At 44.0% G+C, this 23,372-nt stretch overlaps 1 protein-coding gene across 7 annotated transcripts in view; it reads left to right on the forward strand.

Moving 5' to 3' along the window:
• Window positions 1-23,372, forward strand: part of DOCK10 (dedicator of cytokinesis 10) — a 1,735,912-nt gene that overhangs the window by 1,155,673 nt on the left and 556,867 nt on the right. For all 7 annotated transcript variants that reach the window (XM_078665953.1, XM_078665951.1, XM_078665949.1 and 4 more), the window contains exon 17: window positions 3,433-3,620. In XM_078665953.1, coding sequence (XP_078522079.1) covers window positions 3,433-3,620 — 188 coding nt within the window. The remainder of the gene's footprint in view (window positions 1-3,432; window positions 3,621-23,372) is intronic.

A 23,372-nucleotide genomic window follows, 5' to 3' on the forward strand; every position in this document is an offset into this window, starting at 1 on the left:
ACAGACTCAAAATATGCTTTTCCACCCTCTCATTTTGTCGCAGAATGATTTTCAACAATTAATCTTTTAATGAATTGTACAATGCATGTTTAACCTAGTAAAGAAATGTTGAAAATTGAAAAAAGGTGCCATTGGGAACTTGAAAAGGAGCATCAAAACATGTGAGACAAATAAAATAAAAAATAATTCTTTCAGACCATGAAACAAAATCTCTGCAAACTGATTAAGTTAAAACTGAACCACAGAATCCTTTTGTTAACCACAGAATCATGACTTTTACTGTGCCATAAGAGTTAGTTGTTGTATGCATGTGTTTGACCAAACTAATTATTCGTCTGAAAGATTCCAAAATGAACCAGAAATAGCAACCTATTAGTTGCTTTCAAGAGGACCAGAGCCATTTTATTTGTATTTGTATTTATTAACTGTTCAATTAATTAATATCTTTACAGTAAAAACAATTAACGTATAAAAGCTAAAAACCATGATACTAAAAACGTCTGTTTATCTTACATAAAATTGAGCACCCCCACACCTGTACCAACACGATCATCCCACCTCGGGAATTATAGTCAGTGCCGTGTGGCCTTGCACGCTTTCATGAAGTCCCCTTTAAGCCTCGCTGGGTAAACAGCTATACAGGATAGTGAACATCGTCTCTTACATTCCTTTTGGCCCTCGCTGTTGTAAGCGATGTCATTCTACTTGCGGGCCGGGGATGTTCAGGGCCGCTGAGCTTACTTCCACCAGATTTGCGGTAACCTTTACCAGAGTTTTGTTGCTTTCGTTAGCAGCTTTTAGGGCAATCCTGATTTGATGGATGAATTTTGCCCGTCTTGCTAGTGTTGTTCTGTCAGTGGTGGATAGGCACAAAGCTGACACCTCACTGCAGGTCTCTATTCCATTTATAATGCAGATTGGACGCAGGAGTCGCCAGCAGTCGTTGTTAATGTTCGGGCAGCAGCATAGGAGATGCAGCCAGGGGCATAGTCTGCAGTTTGTGAATTCCCCTTACGGGCCCACTCGGGGTTGAAGTTGGTAATTCCTAATGTACTTAGCCTCATGTAGAGTATTTTGCTACGAGCCAATAGAGTGAGAGCCTCACTTAGGTAAGGTTGTGCTTTGCCTGCTTTGCAGAAGTTATTCAGAGGATCTAGGTGGGTGCTTGAACGGAGAGATTTAATGCCCAGATCGAAGGAGGTTTTGCAGACTTGCTGGTTTATGGATCTTTTCCAAGCGTTCAGGGGGATGTCCAGCCGTGGTATGCTGTCTTCCTTGATCTTCAATGGTTTAAGTGCTTTTCCTAGGCTAATGTGCCAGGCCGTGCCTGACTCCTTGAAGATAATTCTCAGATGGTGTTTCAGGGAGTGGGCCCTCAGTATCCTTAAATATAACTTTATAATCTCCCCCCTGGCAGGTCAGGTCTGGCCTTGCTAAGCCGAGCTCCAGTCTTAGCCTTGCGTTCCTGGCTGACCTTGGAATATGGAGCACAGAACCATTTTATTTAGCTTGCTACCAATGTACATCATCTTCTCTTTGAATTCTCATGCAATGCTTTAGAACTTGAGCCCCCCACACTGTGCTTTATTATCCTATGAACCTAATGTTGTTAAAAATGCACAACCCTTTGTAAATTAGCTGTTAAATTCTACGCTGTATAGTGCTTATATATAGTGCTTATATATAAATCATTCCACTAACTCCTCCTGATCATACTCTACAGGTACCTGCACCACCCATGAGCTTAAATGCACTGGTACATTTTCTGTAAATATCCCTCGTAAGTAATTGGGTCATTGGTTGATGGTAGAGGAAGATCCAATCAGGAAACAACCACAATCCTTTTCAGGGTGAACAACAAAAAGTCATTAAATTACATTGTGTTTAACCAGCTGGTAGCCTGGAACAAAGCAGTCAGTCTTAACTTAAAGGCAATATGTGAAGTATTTATGCAGCACACAAATAGTAATTAACTGAAAACACAACACAAGAAAAATCCCAAATCTCTTTAGAAAAAAAGAGTAACTTTCAATCAATAAAATGATGCCAGAATGACAAAAATCCAGTTACTGAAACCAGAGTTAAAATAGCTCCTAAAATCCCTAAGTTGCCACTCTTGGTCATCTAGTCGTACTAGACAAGAGGAAATTCACAAGTTTAGGTTGACCGTAATGGAGCACTGGTCAGATACAGGGCCCAGGTTAGTCGAACTGAAAACATTTCCTTCTCAAAGGTTGGCTCAGAGAGTTCTGTTTGCACTTCAGGAGACCACGAGGAGAAGGGAGATCAGGGATGGTTGTCACTGCAACATAAAGAGCGGTCTGGGTGCTGCAGGTGGTTGCCACTGGAGCTTGAAAAGCTGGTTGTTGCTGGAGCTTCAGTTTGGCAGTCACTGCGGGCTGTCATTGCTGTAGCGTGGAGTGCGGATCTCGCATGGCTGGTCTTCGCTAGCAGTCTCTGTAGTGGACAGAAGAGGCTCAGTGCAAAGTAGCGGTTACAAAGAGCCCAAACTTCAGGACTTCATCTTTTCTTCTTTGGAGGACCTTAAACCCATGCCAACCAAGGGTCCAGGACCTGGGCGCACCTCTTCGGGATCAGTGACTTAGAGACGAGCAGGGCTAAGGCAGGTCCAGTTATAGGTCCAGACTTTTCATAGTACATTTACGAATATGGAGACTCTGCAGTCGAGACAGAGGACTCTCAACATAAAAAGGTAGGCCTGTCCTAGTCACGTACAAACAGCTCCAGTACAAACAATGGGTCTCTCTTGTCTTTTTATGTGCTGAGTTCTTTGTCCCAACTGTGTAGTCTCCACAGTCACAAACTTCCAATTAACTGGTGGTTTGTGAACACAAAAAAATTAAAGTTACCCAAAAGCATAAGTTTACCTCTGTGAATCAAGCCCTCAGAGTCAAGCTGACTAACAATGGCCTACTACTCCTCAAGGCTACATAGTACATAATAAGCATTGATAGGTGAAATTCTAGTGCCACAGTCCTTAGACCTACTTCAAACTATTTTATGTAATACCGTGCATCTCTGGGGTTGGTGTTCTAATACTGGGCATCTCTGGAGCAGGTGTTCTGGCTGCAGTAGTTAGCCTTCACTTTTTGCTCTTATAGGCTTGACACTCAGACACATGAGTGCCCGAAGGGTTATAGTAGGAAATGAGTCAAATGCAATGATGTAAGGATCTAAAGAAAGTAGCTAGGGAAGGAATGTGTGTTGTAGCTTATTCATGCTCATACAATGTGAAGGTTGCCAAAGGAGATGATGGTAAAAGTCTCTTCAATGTACATACTGGTCCACACGTGCCTGTTATTACAAGATCATTTTCAACTCATCTCCTTGATAATTTTTCCTTTTAAAACTGTTCAAATAGTGTGAAAATATGGCATCTGACACTTTCCTTGTTTCCCTTTGCTTGTGAAGACAGCGTGACCTCATCCTTTGTGCCAGTCAAGCCATTTGAGGAGACAGAGAAGTATCCACCCACAGTGGAGGTCGAAGAATTTGCTCAGTTCTCTACAAAATATTCACAGCCTTATCGAGTGTATAAGAACCAAATATACCTCTATCCGAAGCACCTCAAGTACGACAGCCAAAGATGCTTCAGCAAGGTATGGTTTATTGCTTGAATATTTTAAGGGGAGTATTAGAAAGATTCAGAGAGTGCCGAAAAGAGATGTATCTAATTAATGAACCTACATTTATCAATACAATGAGGCAGCTGAACTGTGTTGTGGCTGCTGCATACGGTCCGTTACATGAGGGCCTATAAATAACCCCCATTTGTTGTAGCCAAACAAAACGCAGTTTTGTGCCTTGTTATTCCCTATTCCTGATGACATACCGTCTACCCTAATATATCCCACTCTACTCTACCCTACGATATCCCACTACACTCTACCCCAATATATCCCAATACACTACCCAAATCTATCCTGATCTACCCTACCCCTATCTGCCCAACTCATATCTGCGGCAATCTACTCCACTCCAGTCTACCCCACTTCTTCCATCTACCCCACTCTACCCCAATCAACCCCATTTCAATCTACCCCACTCTAATCTGCCATGCTAACCTACCCAACTCCCCCACTTCAATCTACTCCACTCCAACCTACCTCACTCCAGTCTACCTCACTCAAATTTACCCCACTCCATTCTACCCCCTCTGTCATCAATCCATTCTATGCCAATCTACCCCACTCCACTCTACCCTGTCTACCCCAGAGTACCGGACTCCAATGTACCCCTCTAAACCCCACTCCAAATCATGCCACTAATGTGTAGCCATATGGGACAGCAGCCCACTGGTGTACAACATGGCTAAAACACCTTGCCAAATCTAATAGCTCTCACATTGGCAAGACCTGTTGGCTCTGCCAATGATTGTTTCTGCTTTTTCTGTTAAGAGTGAGAGTGATAACACTATTGTGGACCACTCTGTCCTCCAGCTCTACATGCTAAAAAGTTGATCATACAGGTGGAACGAAGACCACATTTAAGTGAAGGAGCAATAAGAGCCTTGCAAAAAAGGGTGTGTGAAGCTGCATACTATTTTACCTACAAAATTCCATGAAACCTTTGTGAAATGTCCTTAGTATCTCCATGTAAACTCACAGTGGCTTAGTATAGGACACTAGAGCAGGATTTATTTACAGGCAAAGAGTGATAAACACAAAGTGAATGTGAGGAGAAGAGAAAAATTGTGTCTTTAATATCACATTTTAGGGCCCGATTCCGATGAGGTATGGAAATCATTCCGACCGAATCGGTTTGGGAATGGTTTCTGACCAACTCGGATTGGAAGAGTCTGACCGAGTACGATGCATCCGGGTACGATTCCGTCGGACTCCCATTGACTTCAATGGGAGCCTATGTTCCGACCGAATGCATAGGCTCGTATTGAAGAAAGGGGTGGCTGGGGGAAATTGGGCACCCTGTGGTGGGCACCCCTGGTGCCTGCCAAACTGTACATTGCTGGTAAGGGGGACCCATGGGTACCCCCATGCAACCGATTGGGAAGTCTACGGGTGCAAGTACCCCCAAAGTCTGATTCCAACTGCCAATTCTAGTGAGACGGCACGATTCGGAAAGGCTGTCCGAATCCAGCAACTCCAAGGACAACTGTGAAGCATTCTCAATCGTTGTTGAGAGACGATAAGCAAAATTGAGAACTCACTTGCGGACTACAGTGAATTGACACAGGGCAGAAGCTTCAACATACACACCTGCACAGGGTAAACCACAATCAGTGTGAAGATGCAAGCCTGTTTCCATCCCTTGAAGACCAAAAAGGAGGCTACTCAGAGCTCTCTCCACAGGCTGCGTTTCGAAGCCAGGAAGCAATTGAAGTTAGCCTACCTGACTCACAAAGTCATGCATTTTGATGCATCCAGATACTTATTACAAAAGTTGATGCTCTCAGGAGGCGCTAGGTAACTATGGAGTGCAAATTCCCTGCTGCTGGAACCCCTGAGGCTCAGGAAAAAAAGACCTATGACTACAGCTTCTCAGGAGCTGCATCGAGAATCTGGAACTCTCTCTCAGAAGATATTCGGATGAAACCATCAACAAATAAACCCATCAACCACCACCCTGAAGAAAGAGGTTGAAATAATTTTACTAAACAGGTTCCTACCTTAATTGCGCTTGTCAAGGGCTAACCTGGAAGACTGGGGAACAGAGACATAGTGATATATATATTTTCACTATCACACCACCAAGATGTCAACCATTTCTGTTTTTTGTTTTCTGTTTTGTGCTAAGCTGCTTTTTGATGCCTAATGTGAGGTTACAGGACTTTGTTGTTTTATGTACAGTGCTATGATATCTTTGGGTCATGTTTGCCCTGTATAAAAGTCTGTATTTAAATACATAAATAAACATCTGGTTAGAGAGCAGCTCAAAATAGCATGTCAACATTTTGTTGTGCTTGAGATGCTCTACTTTTGGATGAGTTTTTGTGGGGTCAGGACGCACACCTGTGTTTCAATCTTAAACCAATGTTTTAGTCCAACATTTATCTTTGCATGCGTGCAATTAACTGAAGTGCTCCGCCCAAGGGCATAAGGTACTAACATCAACAGAGGTGGGACTGCATCCAGTCCCCAGCGAATGCACAGCGTTATGCCATCTTTGGCCTTGCTTTTTCCAACTTTTATCATTTTTGATCAAATGTATCCGTTTTGTCATATTTGTATCCACTTTTGTACAGACTGGACCACACGCTCCGTGTACATGTTATTTGCAAGTTTCTACTGTTCAAATGGTGTCACTCCGGACTTTCCCAAGAACATGATACCTGGGGTTAATCTTGGTGTGTGATTACAGGGAGTTTCAGTGGGCTTGACTCCATGGCAGTGTAACATGGGAAATGTAGTCTTTGAGTGACAGACATCAGGTGCAATCAATACTTACACGGACTAGAACGGTACCTTTTTTCAAAAATCTTTGGACCAATCAGGGTCATAGGCACTGAGGTGAAATACAGGGAGGGATTGTGGGATGCAACTGGTTGGTGGAGTGAGCAGTGGCAGATTCTGTTTGTTCGCTTTCATATGAAAATGGCAGGTATGTGATATTTGAGGGATTAGACCACAAATTCATAAATGGAGGGAGGTGTTTTTTAGCGTAAGTTCGGCGCTGTGAAAATAACTCAGAAGGTTTCTATACCGCCAGTTAAAAATGAGTTAAAAAACGGTGAATGAAACGTGCTATCACATGGGGTTTCCGTTATGGTTATCAGGGGCACAGATAAGCAGTCATTCTCTAGCTTTTGGAATAGAACGTTGCTGTAGATACATAGAAATGAAAAAATCTGTATGATAAGTGATTGGTGAAGGACACTAGTAAGAACTGGGTGGCACAGCACAATACTGAGGTCGGGAAGGAGAGATCTTGAAAGAGAGGGTTAGAAATAAAGGTACATGATGTTGGTTCATTAGATAATCATAACACAGTGATTAATTTCGAGTAATAGATATGACACGTTTTTGTAGCAGAATGTTATATTGGTAAACGTGAAGGTTTTGTGTTAACAGTTTGATAATTCCATTGTTTTGTGATTATTTACAGTGACCCCCGAAGAAGGGCATGACAGCCCGAAATGCATTGGGTGATTTTATTTGAATAAACACTGCTTTGAAAGAATTCATGTATCAATCATGTTCTTGGGAAAGTCCGGAGTGACACCATTTGAACAGTAGAAACTAGCAAATAACATGTACACGGAGCGTGTGGTCCCGTCTGTACAAAAGTGGATAAAAATATGACAAAACGGATACATTTGATCAAAAATGATAAAAGTTGGAAAAAGCAAGGCCAAAGATGGCATAACGCTGTGCATTCGCTGGGGACTGGATGCAGTCCCACCTCTGTTGTTGTTACTACTTTTGGCTGAAGCAACATTATGTTTGCTTAAATTGATCTAAGACTCAATTGTTAATTAGAGGTAAGATATGCTCAAAGTCACCATTGTTCAAGTCGCCTTCCAATTTGGGGCCTCTCCTACCATGTCCCAAATGTCAGAAACTTTGGGATCATTTTTAACTCAGACCTGAATTTCACCACAAAAATGATAGCAGTGGTCAAGGAAAAATAATTAACAACTCTCCTTTCTCTGGGAAATCCTCCAACTCCTTCAGATTGACCACAGATAGAGTGTACTTGTGACTCGGTCAAAAAATGTCATGGATAGTCCACCGCAGCCGCCCAAGGCAGCCAGAAATTGTCTGCATGTACAGAAACCAGAGCATGTGAAGCCAGCCATAGAAGCTCTGCTTTGGCTCCCAAATGAGAGTAGGATCAAGTTTAGAACACTGAATACTGGATCAAATATTCTGGCTTCCTTCAGAAATTAAATTGGCACCTCGTTCAGGTCCCTACATACCAGTCATGCCTAGACTCTAACATTCATATTGTCAGAATGTACACTGTCCATCATGCAGAGGACTTGAGAACATTTCCAAATAAATAATGAAAAATAAAACAGAGCAAGTTTCTTGGTTAGAGGTGTTAACCAGAGATATAATGTGGAGATTCAACTCTGTCTGTACACCATTATCTGTACAACTGTATCTGTGCTTTATGTTTTCTGGTGTTTGAAGTTGTTGTTATAAACCCCAACTGTTCCACGTGGAAGCTGAGTGTATTTTGAGACAGGATTATCCACTGAGGCATTACACTATAAATAGGAATCGGACAGATCTTGAAGCTTGACTAGAGCATAAGAATGAAAACGATCCAAGACCCCTACCACTAGCCCACTTTCTGAGTGACTACAAGGGGCTTGTGTACCTAAAGTCCAATAATTTCTTATTTCTCGGGGATACATGGAGACACAAGGAAGCAGGTCTCTCCAATATCCGTCCTGCTCTTCTCATAGTGCATCGCCTGAGCATTACTGCCTAAAGCTGCTCTAAGGTTAAATGTCACATTTATGAATCTGAACAAGTTGAGTACAGGAAATCAGTTGTGTCTGTTGATGTTGATCACATTATTCCGCAATCTTAACAAAAAAGGAAACATAATGAAAGGACACTGGAAATCTTGTGGTGATACAGAGATTCGTTTATTAACTAAAGAAGACATAGACTGGATTTTGGTCATTATGGAGCTTGTCTAGGGTAAAAGTTAATCTGTAATAAAAGGAAGCTTGTATGGATTCTATATTTCTATTTGCAAGACCTGTAAAGCGCATGGCTACCCACAAGGGTTTCCCAGTGCTAGAGCTACTCAAACCAAAAGAAATCAGAACAGTTGTCAACATGTTTATCCATGAAGCCATGGCCTGAGCTCTTTCCTAAATGTTAGTTCATATGAAGTCCTTCTCAAGGTGCAAGGTAGCTAATTCCACAGTTTGAAACCTCAAAAGAAAAGGAACGGCTGTAGCTCTGACTCTTGTGAATTCTGGGAGTCACTACCATATAAGATTTAGCAAATTGCAGCAAACTAATATGGCTGTAAAGTTGTAGCATATAAACCAACAGACTTGGGCCTTTGTCATTATAGACTATGGGCTATGCATAAGGCTTTACATTGAATGAGTTTTGTTATAGGCAGCCATAGCAACTTGGCCTAAGAGGATGCAGCTGACTGGTGTATGGGAATCATCAACAAGAAATGATTTACAGTGTTTTGCACAACCTGCAAGTCCATTCCACACTGACTGTGAAGTTTTCAAGTAAAGTAAATTTCCGTAATCCAAGCGAGAGGTCTCTAAGGCTTGTATGGTGGTTCTTCATTCGGATTCTTGGGAGAGTTCCAGAATCTGACCTCAAAGTACCAAACCTACCAGCAGCCAGTTTCTTTACTTGTGTCTGAAATGACAATTTGTCATTCAACTAGAATCCAAGATTTTTGATCAGAGACTTAGGCTGGGGTTGTTGGCCGAAGGATTCAGGTCAGCAGTGAGGAGACCAACAATTTAGATTGTTCCCAATTATCATCACTTCAATCTTGTCTCAATTAAGTTTTAAACAATAAGATCCCATGTGCCTTCTGTGGTAAGACAAGATTTTAACAGCCCTCCCTTAAAGGATGATTCAGGAGCCAAGGAAATGATAATCTGGGTATCGTCCATGAGACCAAAGAGAGACCACGATTCTACACTATCTATCCACTATAATGTGGGACTGAAGGAAGAACCTTGAGGCACTCCATGCACAAGAGGTAGAGACTGTGAGTAAAAATATTTATCCCATATCTGAAAGCTTAGGTCTCCCAGAAAGAAGGTCATTAACTTCTAGTCCTGATGTGTCACTCCTTAGTTGGTTAAATCAAAAAGAGACTAGCTCAAGTTACTTTAGGGGAGGGGGAAGACTCTGGTATGTTTTGTCACGGAGTGTGAACACCCAGCAGGTGTGTTCAAAAAGCCCTCACCCACCAACCTGGTTGGTGGCATGCTTCATCATCGGGCCCACCCAGTGGCACCTAGCGTGCCCCGGGTGTGCTTCAACGCCTGACTACAGCGGAGCTGGTATATTACTGAGTGTGCGGTGAAGATAGTTAAGGAAGTGATGTTAAAACGGCTGGACGGTGGTCCCAGTACCCAAAGGTAAAATTAAATTTTAATACCTGGGCCTCCGTCAGCGGTTAAAAATAAGGCAAGGGGATGTAAGGGGCGAGTTACGACCCCTCACATCCAATGGGTCAACATGTTTCAGCCAGTGCCTTATGACTAGACTGGCTTTCTTCAGGACCTAAAATAAAATAAAGGTGAGTGCAAATTACCTAATGGGGGTGTAGGAGAGACTATGTGTCTACACGCCCTAAAGTGTATCTACGTGTGAGAGGGGGATTCCCTTCTCAAGACCACCTGTACACATAACATGAATGGACAAAACAAAACATACAAGGAGAAGGTAGAGTCATTAGGATGTACACTTTTTACGCACATCTGATGCCGACACTATAGCGAGTGCTGGTGGGCTATAGGCGGCTATGGTGTGATGGTATTGGTGGTACCATCACAGTGGGAATCGCACTGATAACTCGAAAGTGAGGTGGTTTAAGAGACGGGGAAAAACAGGGTGCATTAGTGAAAATGCGGCGCAAGGAGGGATTCTTACGCAAGTTTTTTGCTCAGTCTGACCTCAAGGTTGGGAGGTGGCAAAGGCTTGACCCTGGGGGGACAAACATTTACCATGCTGATTAGGGAGACCTGTTAGGAAAGAAAATAGCGCTTACCAGGAGTCGTGGTGGTGGTTTCTCATACTCACAGTAATTCTGGGTTGAGCCTGCTCTGGACCTGTAGTGCCTCCTTCGCATACCGGTGGGGAATGAGTGTTTTCCCAGGTCTTAAGTAGTCTTATTAATTGGTCTAATTAGGTGCACATGAGGTGAGGAGGGCAATGGTGAAAAGACTCAGAGGGCTGAGTCATGCTACCTGGAGTGAGTATGGGCGCCTTAGATGCGCGCGCGCTCTAGCGTCCTGTCGCGCTGGGAGGCATCGTTATGGTCCACTGAGGAGCCTACCAGATGCTCGCGTCTATAGTTAGCGCATGCGCAATAGGTCCGAGTGCGTGCTCCTCCGGGGAAGGCCTGGAGGGTAGTGAGAGTTGTTCGCGCATGCGCATTGTGACCGGGCTGGTCTGCGCATGTGCGGCGTATGACGGGTGATCGCCCGCGCATGCGCGTTGTGTTTTTATCCATTGAATGGGCATAGGGCATGCAAGACATTGCGTTTCGTCCATTGGGTGGACGTGGGCATATAAAAACATTTAAACAAATGCATTATGAATCAAATGGGGGACAATCTTTAGCAATTTCAAAGAATACACTGCTCGGAGGATGTAGTTGTTCCAGTGATACTGTGCCCAATCATGTGTGGTTTGATGATGGGGGTAGGGTGATCACTGGCGGGTCAGGGAATTCCACGGGATGGCATCATTCAGTCCCTGGGTGGATGTGGAAAGGCGGTAGATCCACCGTTGTTCTGCCTGTAGTAGTTTTTGGTCATTGTCCACAGCGCCTGAGGTGATCTGCTCTATCACCGTCCATGATAGGTCATTTGGTGTGTGGCCTTCGGTGATGAAATGGTTGGTCATTTTGCTTATGTTCTTTTTGCATCTAATGGTGCTGCGGTGTTCGGTTATGCGGGTTTTTATTTTTCGTGTGGTCATCCCAATGTACCGGAGTCCACATCTACATGTGATTAAGTAGATGACGTTGCGGGAGTTGCAGTTAGTGTGGCTACGCTGGGTCCACACCTTGTTTGATTCCAAATCCAAGGTTTTGGTGTGAGCGGTGAGGTGGCACACGCTGCAGTCATTGCACGGATAGTGCCCGCTGACATTGGGGAGGCCCCATATGTTGCGGAGGGTGTTGGTGGCCGGTGGGGGTGGTGGTCTGGGACGGGTATTGACAAGGCGGTCTTTTAGATTGGAGTTTCGCTTGTATGCGAATCTCGGAAGGTCCCATTTCCTCTGTCCTGAAGTGATGATTTTCCAATGTTTTTTTATGATTTTCGACACCTCATTAGATGCTGTGTTATAGGTCGTTACGCAGGTGATGGGTGGGTTGTCTTGGACTTTGATAACAGTCTCAAGAAGGGCCTCCCGGTTTTGGTTTCTTGCTCTTTTCTGTGTTTTGTTGATGATTGGTCTTGGATAGCCCCGTTGTGACAACTTGTTGGTCAATTCCACAGCCTGTTTTTTATAGTCAGAGATGTTCGTGCAGTTCCTGCGTATACGCAAGAACTGTCCATAGGGCAGGTTCTCTCTGAGGGGGCGTGGGTGGAAACTGGTAAAGTCAAGCAATGAGTTCCTTGCTGTCGGTTTATAGTACGTGGTTGTGGTCAGGGTGCCATCTTTGGCTCTGATATCCAAATCTAGAAAGGGGAGATGGCTGTTGCTGGCCGTGCTGGTGAACTTGAGGTAGGGGTCCCTGTTGTTAAGCCATGTCATGAACTTGTCCAGGTCGGAGTGGGAACCTTGCCAGACCACCAGAATATCATCTATATACCTGCGCCAACTCAAGATGTGGTTGAGGTAGGGGTTGGTATCTGTAGTTATATGGCACTCTTCAAAATGGTGGACGTATAGTCCCGCCACGCTTGGAGCGAAGACACTGCCCATCGATGTCCCGTTGGTCTGTAAGTAGAGAGTGCCGTCGTACTCAAAGAAGTTTTCCACCCAACTACGGCCCGATGCAAAACCCCTACTTTGGCTTCCCTCCCATGTACCCTCCTGGACCCATGCCCTTATTTACAGGCCATCAGGGACAACACATTCCTTTTTTAGGACAGGGCAGAAGAACACGGGGAAGAAGAAGAGCAAACCCACAACAACCACAAGTACACTGGGGCGGAGAGGAGAACCCAGAAATAGAACCAGTCCACGACAATCCAAATATCACAGGTCTGCGACCAAAATCCACGTTTGTACCACCTCCCTCTGCCATTCCCCCCGAAATCACGACGTTTGAACAGGCAGTGTACAACGACATTGAGAGACTAAAACCTACCAACCACTTTAACAACCTATCTTGGGAGGATAGGAGGGTTCTACAACGTTTGCAAGACAACCCCCTGATCGTTATTAAACCGGCGGACAAAGGAGGAGGCATCGTCCTCCAAAACAAGCAGGACTATGACACTGAGTGCCGCAGATTACTAAGCGACAACAGGAACTATCGCCGACTGGAACAAGACCCCACTAATGAACTGAGGACCACGATCCACGCACTGGTCAAAAGGGCAGCGGATGCTGAGCACATATCCAAACAGGAAGCAGATTACCTATGCCCACAGAACACCAGAACCCCATATTTCTACACTGTGCCCAAAGTTCACAAGGGGGTCACTCCCCCTCCTGGAAGACCCATAGTATCAGGGATCAACTCCCTATTGGAACCACTGTCACGCTACTGCGACTTTTTCTTAAACCCCCTGGTACAGTCGACCCCGACATACATCAAGGACACCAAGCACCTCTTACAAGTACTCAACAACAAAGAATTCAACCCTACCACGCAACTGTTGGTGGGTCTAGACGTAGAGAGCCTCTACACCAGCCTCCCACAGGATGCCACTCTCAAAGTACTCCATGACATCCTTATGGCTACTAACTGGGAACACCACACGCCAAGAGCCTTTATACTGTCATGCGCAACCTTGGCACTCAAAGAAAACTTCTTTGAGTACGACGGCACTCTCTACTTACAGACCAACGGGACATCGATGGGCAGTGTCTTCGCTCCAAGCGTGGCGGGACTATACGTCCACCATTTTGAAGAGTGCCATATAACTACAGATACCAACCCCTACCTCAACCACATCTTGAGTTGGCGCAGGTATATAGATGATATTCTGGTGGTCTGGCAAGGTTCCCACTCCGACCTGGACAAGTTCATGACATGGCTTAACAACAGGGACCCCTACCTCAAGTTCACCAGCACGGCCAGCAACAGCCATCTCCCCTTTCTAGATTTGGATATCAGAGCCAAAGATGGCACCCTGACCACAACCACGTACTATAAACCGACAGCAAGGAACTCATTGCTTGACTTTACCAGTTTCCACCCACGCCCCCTCAGAGAGAACCTGCCCTATGGACAGTTCTTGCGTATACGCAGGAACTGCACGAACATCTCTGACTATAAAAAACAGGCTGTGGAATTGACCAACAAGTTGTCACAACGGGGCTATCCAAGACCAATCATCAACAAAACACAGAAAAGAGCAAGAAACCAAAACCGGGAGGCCCTTCTTGAGACTGTTATCAAAGTCCAAGACAACCCACCCATCACCTGCGTAACGACCTATAACACAGCATCTAATGAGGTGTCGAAAATCATAAAAAAACATTGGAAAATCATCACTTCAGGACAGAGGAAATGGGACCTTCCGAGATTCGCATACAAGCGAAACTCCAATCTAAAAGACCGCCTTGTCAATACCCGTCCCAGACCACCACCCCCACCGGCCACCAACACCCTCCGCAACATATGGGGCCTCCCCAATGTCAGCGGGCACTATCCGTGCAATGACTGCAGCGTGTGCCACCTCACCGCTCACACCAAAACCTTGGATTTGGAATCAAACAAGGTGTGGACCCAGCGTAGCCACACTAACTGCAACTCCCGCAACGTCATCTACTTAATCACATGTAGATGTGGACTCCGGTACATTGGGATGACCACACGAAAAATAAAAACCCGCATAACCGAACACCGCAGCACCATTAGATGCAAAAAGAACATAAGCAAAATGACCAACCATTTCATCACCGAAGGCCACACACCAAATGACCTATCATGGACGGTGATAGAGCAGATCACCTCAGGCGCTGTGGACAATGACCAAAAACTACTACAGGCAGAACAACGGTGGATCTACCGCCTTTCCACATCCACCCAGGGACTGAATGATGCCATCCCGTGGAATTCCCTGACCCGCCAGTGATCACCCTACCCCCATCATCAAACCACACATGATTGGGCACAGTATCACTGGAACAACTACATCCTCCGAGCAGTGTATTCTTTGAAATTGCTAAAGATTGTCCCCCATTTGATTCATAATGCATTTGTTTAAATGTTTTTATATGCCCACGTCCACCCAATGGACGAAACGCAATGTCTTGCATGCCCTATGCCCATTCAATGGATAAAAACACAACGCGCATGCGCGGGCGATCACCCGTCATACGCCGCACATGCGCAGATCAGCCCGGTCACAATGCGCATGCGCGAACAACTCTCACCATCCTCCAGGCCTTCCCCGGAGGAGCACGCACTCGGACCTATTGCGCATGCGCTAACTATAGACGCGAGCATCTGGTAGGCTCCTCAGTGGACCATAACGATGCCTCCCAGCGCGACAGGACGCTAGAGCGCGCGCGCATCTAAGGCGCCCATACTCACTCCAGGTAGCATGACTCAGCCCTCTGAGTCTTTTCACCATTGCCCTCCTCACCTCATGTGCACCTAATTAGACCAATTAATAAGACTACTTAAGACCTGGGAAAACACTCATTCCCCACCGGTATGCGAAGGAGGCACTACAGGTCCAGAGCAGGCTCAACCCAGAATTACTGTGAGTATGAGAAACCACCACCACGACTCCTGGTAAGCGCTATTTTCTTTCCTAACAGGTCTCCCTAATCAGCATGGTAAATGTTTGTCCCCCCAGGGTCAAGCCTTTGCCACCTCCCAACCTTGAGGTCAGACTGAGCAAAAAACTTGCGTAAGAATCCCTCCTTGCGCCGCATTTTCACTAATGCACCCTGTTTTTCCCCGTCTCTTAAACCACCTCACTTTCGAGTTATCAGTGCGATTCCCACTGTGATGGTACCACCAATACCATCACACCATAGCCGCCTATAGCCCACCAGCACTCGCTATAGTGTCGGCATCAGATGTGCGTAAAAAGTGTACATCCTAATGACTCTACCTTCTCCTTGTATGTTTTGTTTTGTCCATTCATGTTATGTGTACAGGTGGTCTTGAGAAGGGAATCCCCCTCTCACACGTAGATACACTTTAGGGCGTGTAGACACATAGTCTCTCCTACACCCCCATTAGGTAATTTGCACTCACCTTTATTTTATTTTAGGTCCTGAAGAAAGCCAGTCTAGTCATAAGGCACTGGCTGAAACATGTTGACCCATTGGATGTGAGGGGTCGTAACTCGCCCCTTACATCCCCTTGCCTTATTTTTAACCGCTGACGGAGGCCCAGGTATTAAAATTTAATTTTACCTTTGGGTACTGGGACCACCGTCCAGCCGTTTTAACATCACTTCCTTAACTATCTTCACCGCACACTCAGTAATATACCAGCTCCGCTGTAGTCAGGCGTTGAAGCACACCCGGGGCACGCTAGGTGCCACTGGGTGGGCCCGATGATGAAGCATGCCACCAACCAGGTTGGTGGGTGAGGGCTTTTTGAACACACCTGCTGGGTGTTCACACTCCGTGACAAAACATACCAGAGTCTTCCCCCTCCCCTAAAGTAACTTGAGCTAGTCTCTTTTTGATTTAACCATATATTAACTGGGGACACGGACTAGCTTTCTGGTCCTACCTCTCTCTCTTGATTACGCATCACTCCTTAGTTGCCCAGTCTCTCTAATAGGGTAGCATGAGATACCATATTAAAGGCTGAGCTAAGATGCAGCAGGATCAAAGCTGCTGAACTGCCTCAGTCGAGTGCCATTTTAAGATCCTGTACTACCACCAAAAGAGCGGACAATGTGCTATGTCCAGGTCTAAAATCTGTTTGAGAGGTATGGAGTAAATGATTCTTTTCCAGGTAAACCAATAGTGGTTTATTAACATGTTGCTCCAACATTTCGTCCAGAAATGAAAGCAAGGAGATTGGCCTATACTTTCCTGTGAGTGAAGGATCCAGGGACAGCTTTTTTAATAGTGGCTTCACCACTTTATGTTTCTAAGTTTTGGGGACCTGACCACTAGCCAACAAGAGGTTCAAAATCCCATTTAAGGTTGGAAGGATGATTCCTACTGCCTGGTAAAAGATAAAACGGGGCAGAGGGTCTAATGTAGACCCAACGTTTGCCTGGTCATTAAGGTCATCAGCTCTTCATCTTACATGCCTGAAAAGTCAGAGAGAGTTCTTTTAGAAGTTAATTCAAGAGTCTCAGAATCCAAGATTTAATGGAAGACCAAGATTCCCGATCTTGAGATGATAGATAAATTTCAGAAATGTTATTAGAAAATAAGTTTGCTAAGTCATTTGCTTGTGCTTCCGAGGCTGGTACAACAGGAATAATGTCTATTTTAATCATCATAGATTTTACAATAAAGAACACTTCCTCTGCTGAATTTGCTAAACTGTTGATTTTCTGTGTAAAATATTCGTCCTGAGTTTGTCTAATATTATAATGATACATTTTGATTGCTTTCCTATAATCCTTTTTAGAACTCACATTACAGGATTTTCTCCATTTACTTTCTAGTCTTTTACAATTCTTCTTTAGTTCTCTAAGCTGGGAATTGAACCAAGGTGCTGGTTCCTTATTTGTGGTAAAAACAGTTTTTCCTGAACAGAATCGTCTGTTCTAACACTGAGGTGATCCAGTACTAAAATTTGTAATTCAAATCTAGCGTTACCATCAAAGTTTGGTCTAGTGTTTAAGAGCACCCACTCAAATTCTACACTGCCCAGCATGGACCAGTGTCTTTCCACGCAGGTTTGGTGTAATTCTACACAGCCTTTTCTTCTATATTGAAGAGCAACGTGGACATTAAAATGGGAATTGTCACTTTTTGGACCCTGTTTTCCTCTTTGATGAAGCAGCAGTATAATTGCTATGCTGAACGTATATTAAATGAACTTTTAACTTGGAAAGTTTCATGCAGATTCATAAAACAATGCCAAAGTTATTATGAAAACAAACATATCTTTTCAATGGAAACTCTTACTTAACCATAGGCCTACCCACGCACCCAGCCATCCATTGGTACCCAAGCCACGCTGCACACGATATTCAGTATATGTATATGCATAAGGGGTTGCCTACAGGGCCTAGGCGTCAGTCAGGTCCTGCATCAAAATATTCAAGCACAGCAAAATCATGCTGCAAATGGCTTTTAGCTGTACACAGTGGCAGATTGCATCAGGGCTTGACCTATGGCCAGGCCCCTCACCAAATACTTTACACGCATTCAACCCTCACTTTCTATGGCCATTGCCATACACAGTAGGTTATGACCATGCATTCCTTCACAGAGTGTCATCTCCAACTGCACACAGTCGCAGGTCCATTTTTTCATTTTTTGTAAAAACATTTGTTTTTACAGTCCATTGTCTAAATTCAAGGGGCATAACTCATGTTTAATTTAACTAACCATAATTGATGACTGGTCCAATATTACAATCAAGGGGTTCTGGTGACAGCAACAACCATGGGGCCAAAGGCTTAGCTTTCAGCCTTTAGCATCATGATTTTTTATGTCATCAAGACCAGAAGCTAGCAGTGAAGGACCATATTGCACATTACCCAGTATGTCTTATCTATATTATATATTTTGTTAGGTTAGTTAGTTTGAAAGAAGTGCTGTTGCAACTAAGGAGATGTTTATTGAAATAGTAAGTGGAATACTTTACTTTCGTTTTTGTTTTCTGTAATTTCTTTGTCCAATTTCTATAAAAGCATTTGAATTTTCTTATGACCTTTATGATGGATCAATAGAAGTTATTCAACTAAAAGAAATAGAAATCCTCCTAAGTGGGCTTAAAATCAGGGGCATAACAAAAGTTGAAGGGGCCCCCCTGCAAGGTACATGGAGGGGGCCACCACTCCGGATTTAATATGGACCGCCCAGGCCTAAGCACTGTCAGGGGTGTGGAACTGTTAAAAAAAATCTACTTGTCGAAGGGGCAAAATAGTACAGAAATCCACTTGTCCTGAAACAAAATCCACTTGCCTTACCTCTTCACTAAATCAATTAGACGGGCAGGTAGATGAAAATTCGGTTTTAAATATTCAAATACTTGATACATTGAAGCTGCCATTTGGAAGAACAGTGTCAACAAAGATTTCATATAGGAATCAGAAATGACACATTAAATTGTGTACATTTTACAGGTAAATCAATATTGCCTATTTACAGGATAACATTTTGCATAATATATTTGCAAATCATATAAAAGGCAGTCGCAGGTCAGCTAGAACCAAGCAAGTATCCACAAAACATTTGAGATCTGTGATTATATCTAGATGAGTGTCCTTCTCAGGAAAGCATGACTCTTCAATCTGTCCTGGGAAGGGCATGAGACAATGCCTTTTTTCATAAGGGATGGGCATCATCTCTGAAAATGTCTAAGGTTTTCATTAGGACAAATCAAGCTCTGTGACATTGTGATACAGAACAGCAAGATTGAAAACCCCTGCAGCCCACTTGGTGTGGGGGCACACTAAGGCCTGTGCTGTAGAAGTCTTACCAAAGGAACACAGGCAGCCCTAGAAGCATTATGTGGGACTGAAGTGCACTTCAGAGCATGTGGAAAAATCCCTATGCCTGAATCCTTGCTGCACCAGAGAGGTCTACCTGAGCATTTAGGAAAAAGAGTCTGCAACAGCTTGAAAAGAAGACCAATCATGAGTCAACTGTGTTACTGGTTGGCTGGTCCATAATATCTTCAACAAGCCCAAGACTCAATTCATGTTATATGGGATCATAAAACAATGCCAGACACTCTTGAAGAAGACCCCAAAGTGTCAGTCCAGGAGGAGTTAAGTAGAGGCCAGGGGCAAATTACACTGCCTCTGCTTTCTATATTCACAAATCATTCAAGGACAGTTCATGTATTGAATCGCACACATTCTTAAATAACATGTCATTGGATGATATAGAGGCCAGGGAAGAACCATTGCTTTGCTTATTGATATTGCTAGTTTTGACCGGCTCCCGACACATCAAGGTACAAACTGCGGGAATTTGTGTCTGTGAAAGTGAATTAGTCTTGTATGCTGTGCCAGTGATTGACCAGAGTAAATGAAACCTGAATGTTACCATTGGATGGTGGCAGACTTCTGCAGAAAATTTAAGACAGGAATGTCACCTCAGGAGACAGACCTGTGTGTCAGGCTTTATGTACAACTCCGGATTGCTTTCCGTAGGCCAGTTATGGAAGTGGTCAACAGTAGCTGCAATGCTTAGTCCCCTGTCAGTACTTTCACTTTGCTCCGCTGCCTCTCTGGAGAGGGTTGGAACATCAGCTCTTTCTGAGTTTCGCAGCTTTTTAACAGGACCTTTTCCATGAAGTGCATTCATTTGCACTGCGTGCGATTACTTTCCAACAGTAAAAAAGAAAAACTACCTTCCTGAACGCCTGGGAGTTAAAGTCTTAACTCTGTGGTGCCATTTCAATCTCTTCTCCATTGCAAGATGTAGTAGCTATTACAGAGAAACCGGGGGACTGGGAAGAGAAGGCCAACACAACACAAAGGACAGATTTAGAGGCTCAGAGGCATTTACAGCCTGAAAATCACTAGTCTTGCTGTTGTGAAGCAACCAGGGGGCCTCACCAGCCTATCTACTATAAGCAGGTTTTCTTTGGACACATTTAAATTACCATTTTCGCTTTCATACGTCCACTTTTAAGAAGCCTATTTCAATGCACTGCATAAACACACTATCCAGCCATACATGTTCCTTTAGTTGCTTACCCTTCTTGGTACATTTGAGGTAACCATTCCACATAACTGCCTTATCTTGGCATGCAGTGCACCAGGCTCATGCGAGAATGAAGCTTGTCAGCTGCCAAATGAGAGGGTGCTGATCTAATAAGTTCAACTCACCACCACTTAACCACATTGTGTAATCCTGGGCAAGTGTTTTATTTTCCTGGTCCTCCATTTCTCAATCTTGCAAGATTGGTAGCGCTTAAAGATAACACCTTTTAATTTTTTAGATGCGACCTAAAACAATAGTCAGTCAAGAAACACCACAGGAGCAGTGTGTTTAACCAGAACCTTATAGTGTTTGAAGGGGGTTGTGGGGACGAAAGGAGCTTTCAGAAACTTGCTTGTTATAGCAGTAAATCAGATAAAAGGAGGATTATTGGAACGCCTGTGTGCATCGCTGATGTAAGTGAGAGCAGAGCTGTGGTCCTCGTGAAGGCCTGAGGTCGCATCTGATAGCTGATGCTAGTAATGGATTCCCTTTGTCATGGCTGTTGAAGAATCACCCTCAGACTAGCACTCCTGTGCTGGTTTAAAGTCATGCTTGGCGCTGCACAGAACTGCATATAAAGCCCCTAAAAGTTTCATGTTAAAGGTTTTGGTGACATCGTATCACTGAAATGAAGGCTTAAATTTTTATTCTGTGGTTAAGAAATCACGGCAACCCTGTCTGCAAAGGCAAACTCTGTCCTGCCCTATCTTCTCACTTTTCCTGACTGCTCAGTCCCGGGTGCTGGTGAAGGGACAAGTGCAGAGCACCTAAACCTCTGGAAAGAAGGCACTGGCAAATAGCACCTCTCGATTAGCCATAGGTGAAAGAATATAGCATGGTTAGGCACTGGTTAAGACTTTAGGGGCTCTTGGAAAGGAAAGAACGGGCTAGAAGACTGCATGAGATTCCCACAGTGAAAGTAAGGGGCTTCAATATTGAGACTTAATAGGGCTAAAGGGGGTGGCGCAGGGGCTGCATGAGAGGCCCAGAAAAGGGGGGTGGGGGGGGTGAGACATTAAGCACAGAAGGAAAGCAAAGTGCGAAGGGAGGGGAGAAATCAAAGAATTTTACGTTAGGCCTTGGATGTGAGGGGAGCGATCTGGGTTCAGTGTGAGAGGTCTAAGGGTGGAGCAAACTACAAAGGGCGGGATAAGAAGGTTGAATAAATACATCCGGTGAAAGCAGGATCCAAGCTGTGGGTGTTCTGGAGCTGCAGAAGCTCCATGTTTGCCTCATGCTCCAAGGAAATGAAAGGGTCAGGGCAGGATCCCGGATGCCATATGAGTCACAAGAGGGCAAGAAAAAAATGCTTACCTGACAGTGCTGTGGTATTCTGTAGGAAACGGATAATTTGAGATCATTCTCATGTTCCGCTTGGAGGAACTAAAAAGCACGCCCCTTTTTCAGTCATTCTTTCACGAGGAACACGCGCCCAGAGCCCAACCCTGAGCTGGGATACCCAATAGGAAGGAAAGGTGTCATGTCTGCATTGATGCCATCTGACCAATCACAGACCACTATACATTAGAGAATGTGGTGGAATATCCGAAATACTTTCTAATTGGCTGTGGGCAACAGGTTTGAATCGTTTGGTCCCGTTTGCCATAATTTACTGTCTATTTGCTCTTCGAGCAAAATAGACATTAAAACTTCTTGCCCTCACAAGAAATCTTGACGTCTCGGGCGATATGAATTGCCCACGCCTGACTGTGCTGAGGGGGCTCCCTGCAGCTTGGAGGTGCGGGGCCTGTGTTACACGCTTGCTTAAAATAAAGAATTCATCTCAATAAAGTATTGCCCGGGGGGGGGGGATTTTTGATTATTCAGATAAGTGATAAAAAGGACAGGAAATGTCCTCCATGCGCTATAAAGGTCTTAAACATACATTTTATTCATAGCCACATTCTTTATCAAATGAGTTTTGTTGTTCTGCAGAATAAATTCCAATATGTAGAAAAAATATTTAAAAATTAATCCAAAGGCATGATTATAATTGTAATTATTTACAACACACTTAAAAATGAAAACAGGGGAAGAAAAGCAACTTAGTGCAAAATTATGACTAGCACAAATGTTTCAGTTTTTGAATTGTGTGGCTAATAAACTGCTGGAAGTAAGGAAGTAACACCTGTGATTCAAATGTAGTGAGGGAATATAAGTGTATGTAGAAAACATCAGTTAAAATTGTAACCAATAATAACCAATAATTAATTGCACTGAATAAATAATCAAATTTTACACTAACTAAGTGGTGGGAGAGTTCCTCATGACATAATCATGAAGTCAAGAAACTGTTGTTCTTCAAAGGCAGGAGACGGGTTATAGGGTGGTAGTGGTAAAGAACCACGCACTAATAAATTGGTGTACATGGAAAGGGTTTACTCAATTAGGAAAATATTATCCACAGCAATAAATGTTTTTTAATGTGTCTAATCTGATCATGTTGATTTTTCCATCTTGATGTGGTTTTTCTTTGTAACTCCTTCTTACTGAACCCATGAATGTCAGATACTTGCTCCAAATGTAATGGTATTCCTGTGAGAGTACATTTCTACTTTTCAAATTCAGCTCATTTTGATTTTGGTTGACAGTTCCTTATTATAATTCATGATAGAATTATTTGTCAGCTTCCAACTACTCAGCTCACTTCTTAGGGCCTGATTCCAATGCTGTTTGGAAATCATTCCAACCGAATCGGTTTGGGAATGGTTTCTAACCGAC

This window comes from Lissotriton helveticus, chromosome 11, assembly GCF_964261635.1.
Source record: "Lissotriton helveticus chromosome 11, aLisHel1.1, whole genome shotgun sequence".
NCBI lineage: Eukaryota > Metazoa > Chordata > Amphibia > Caudata > Salamandridae > Lissotriton > Lissotriton helveticus.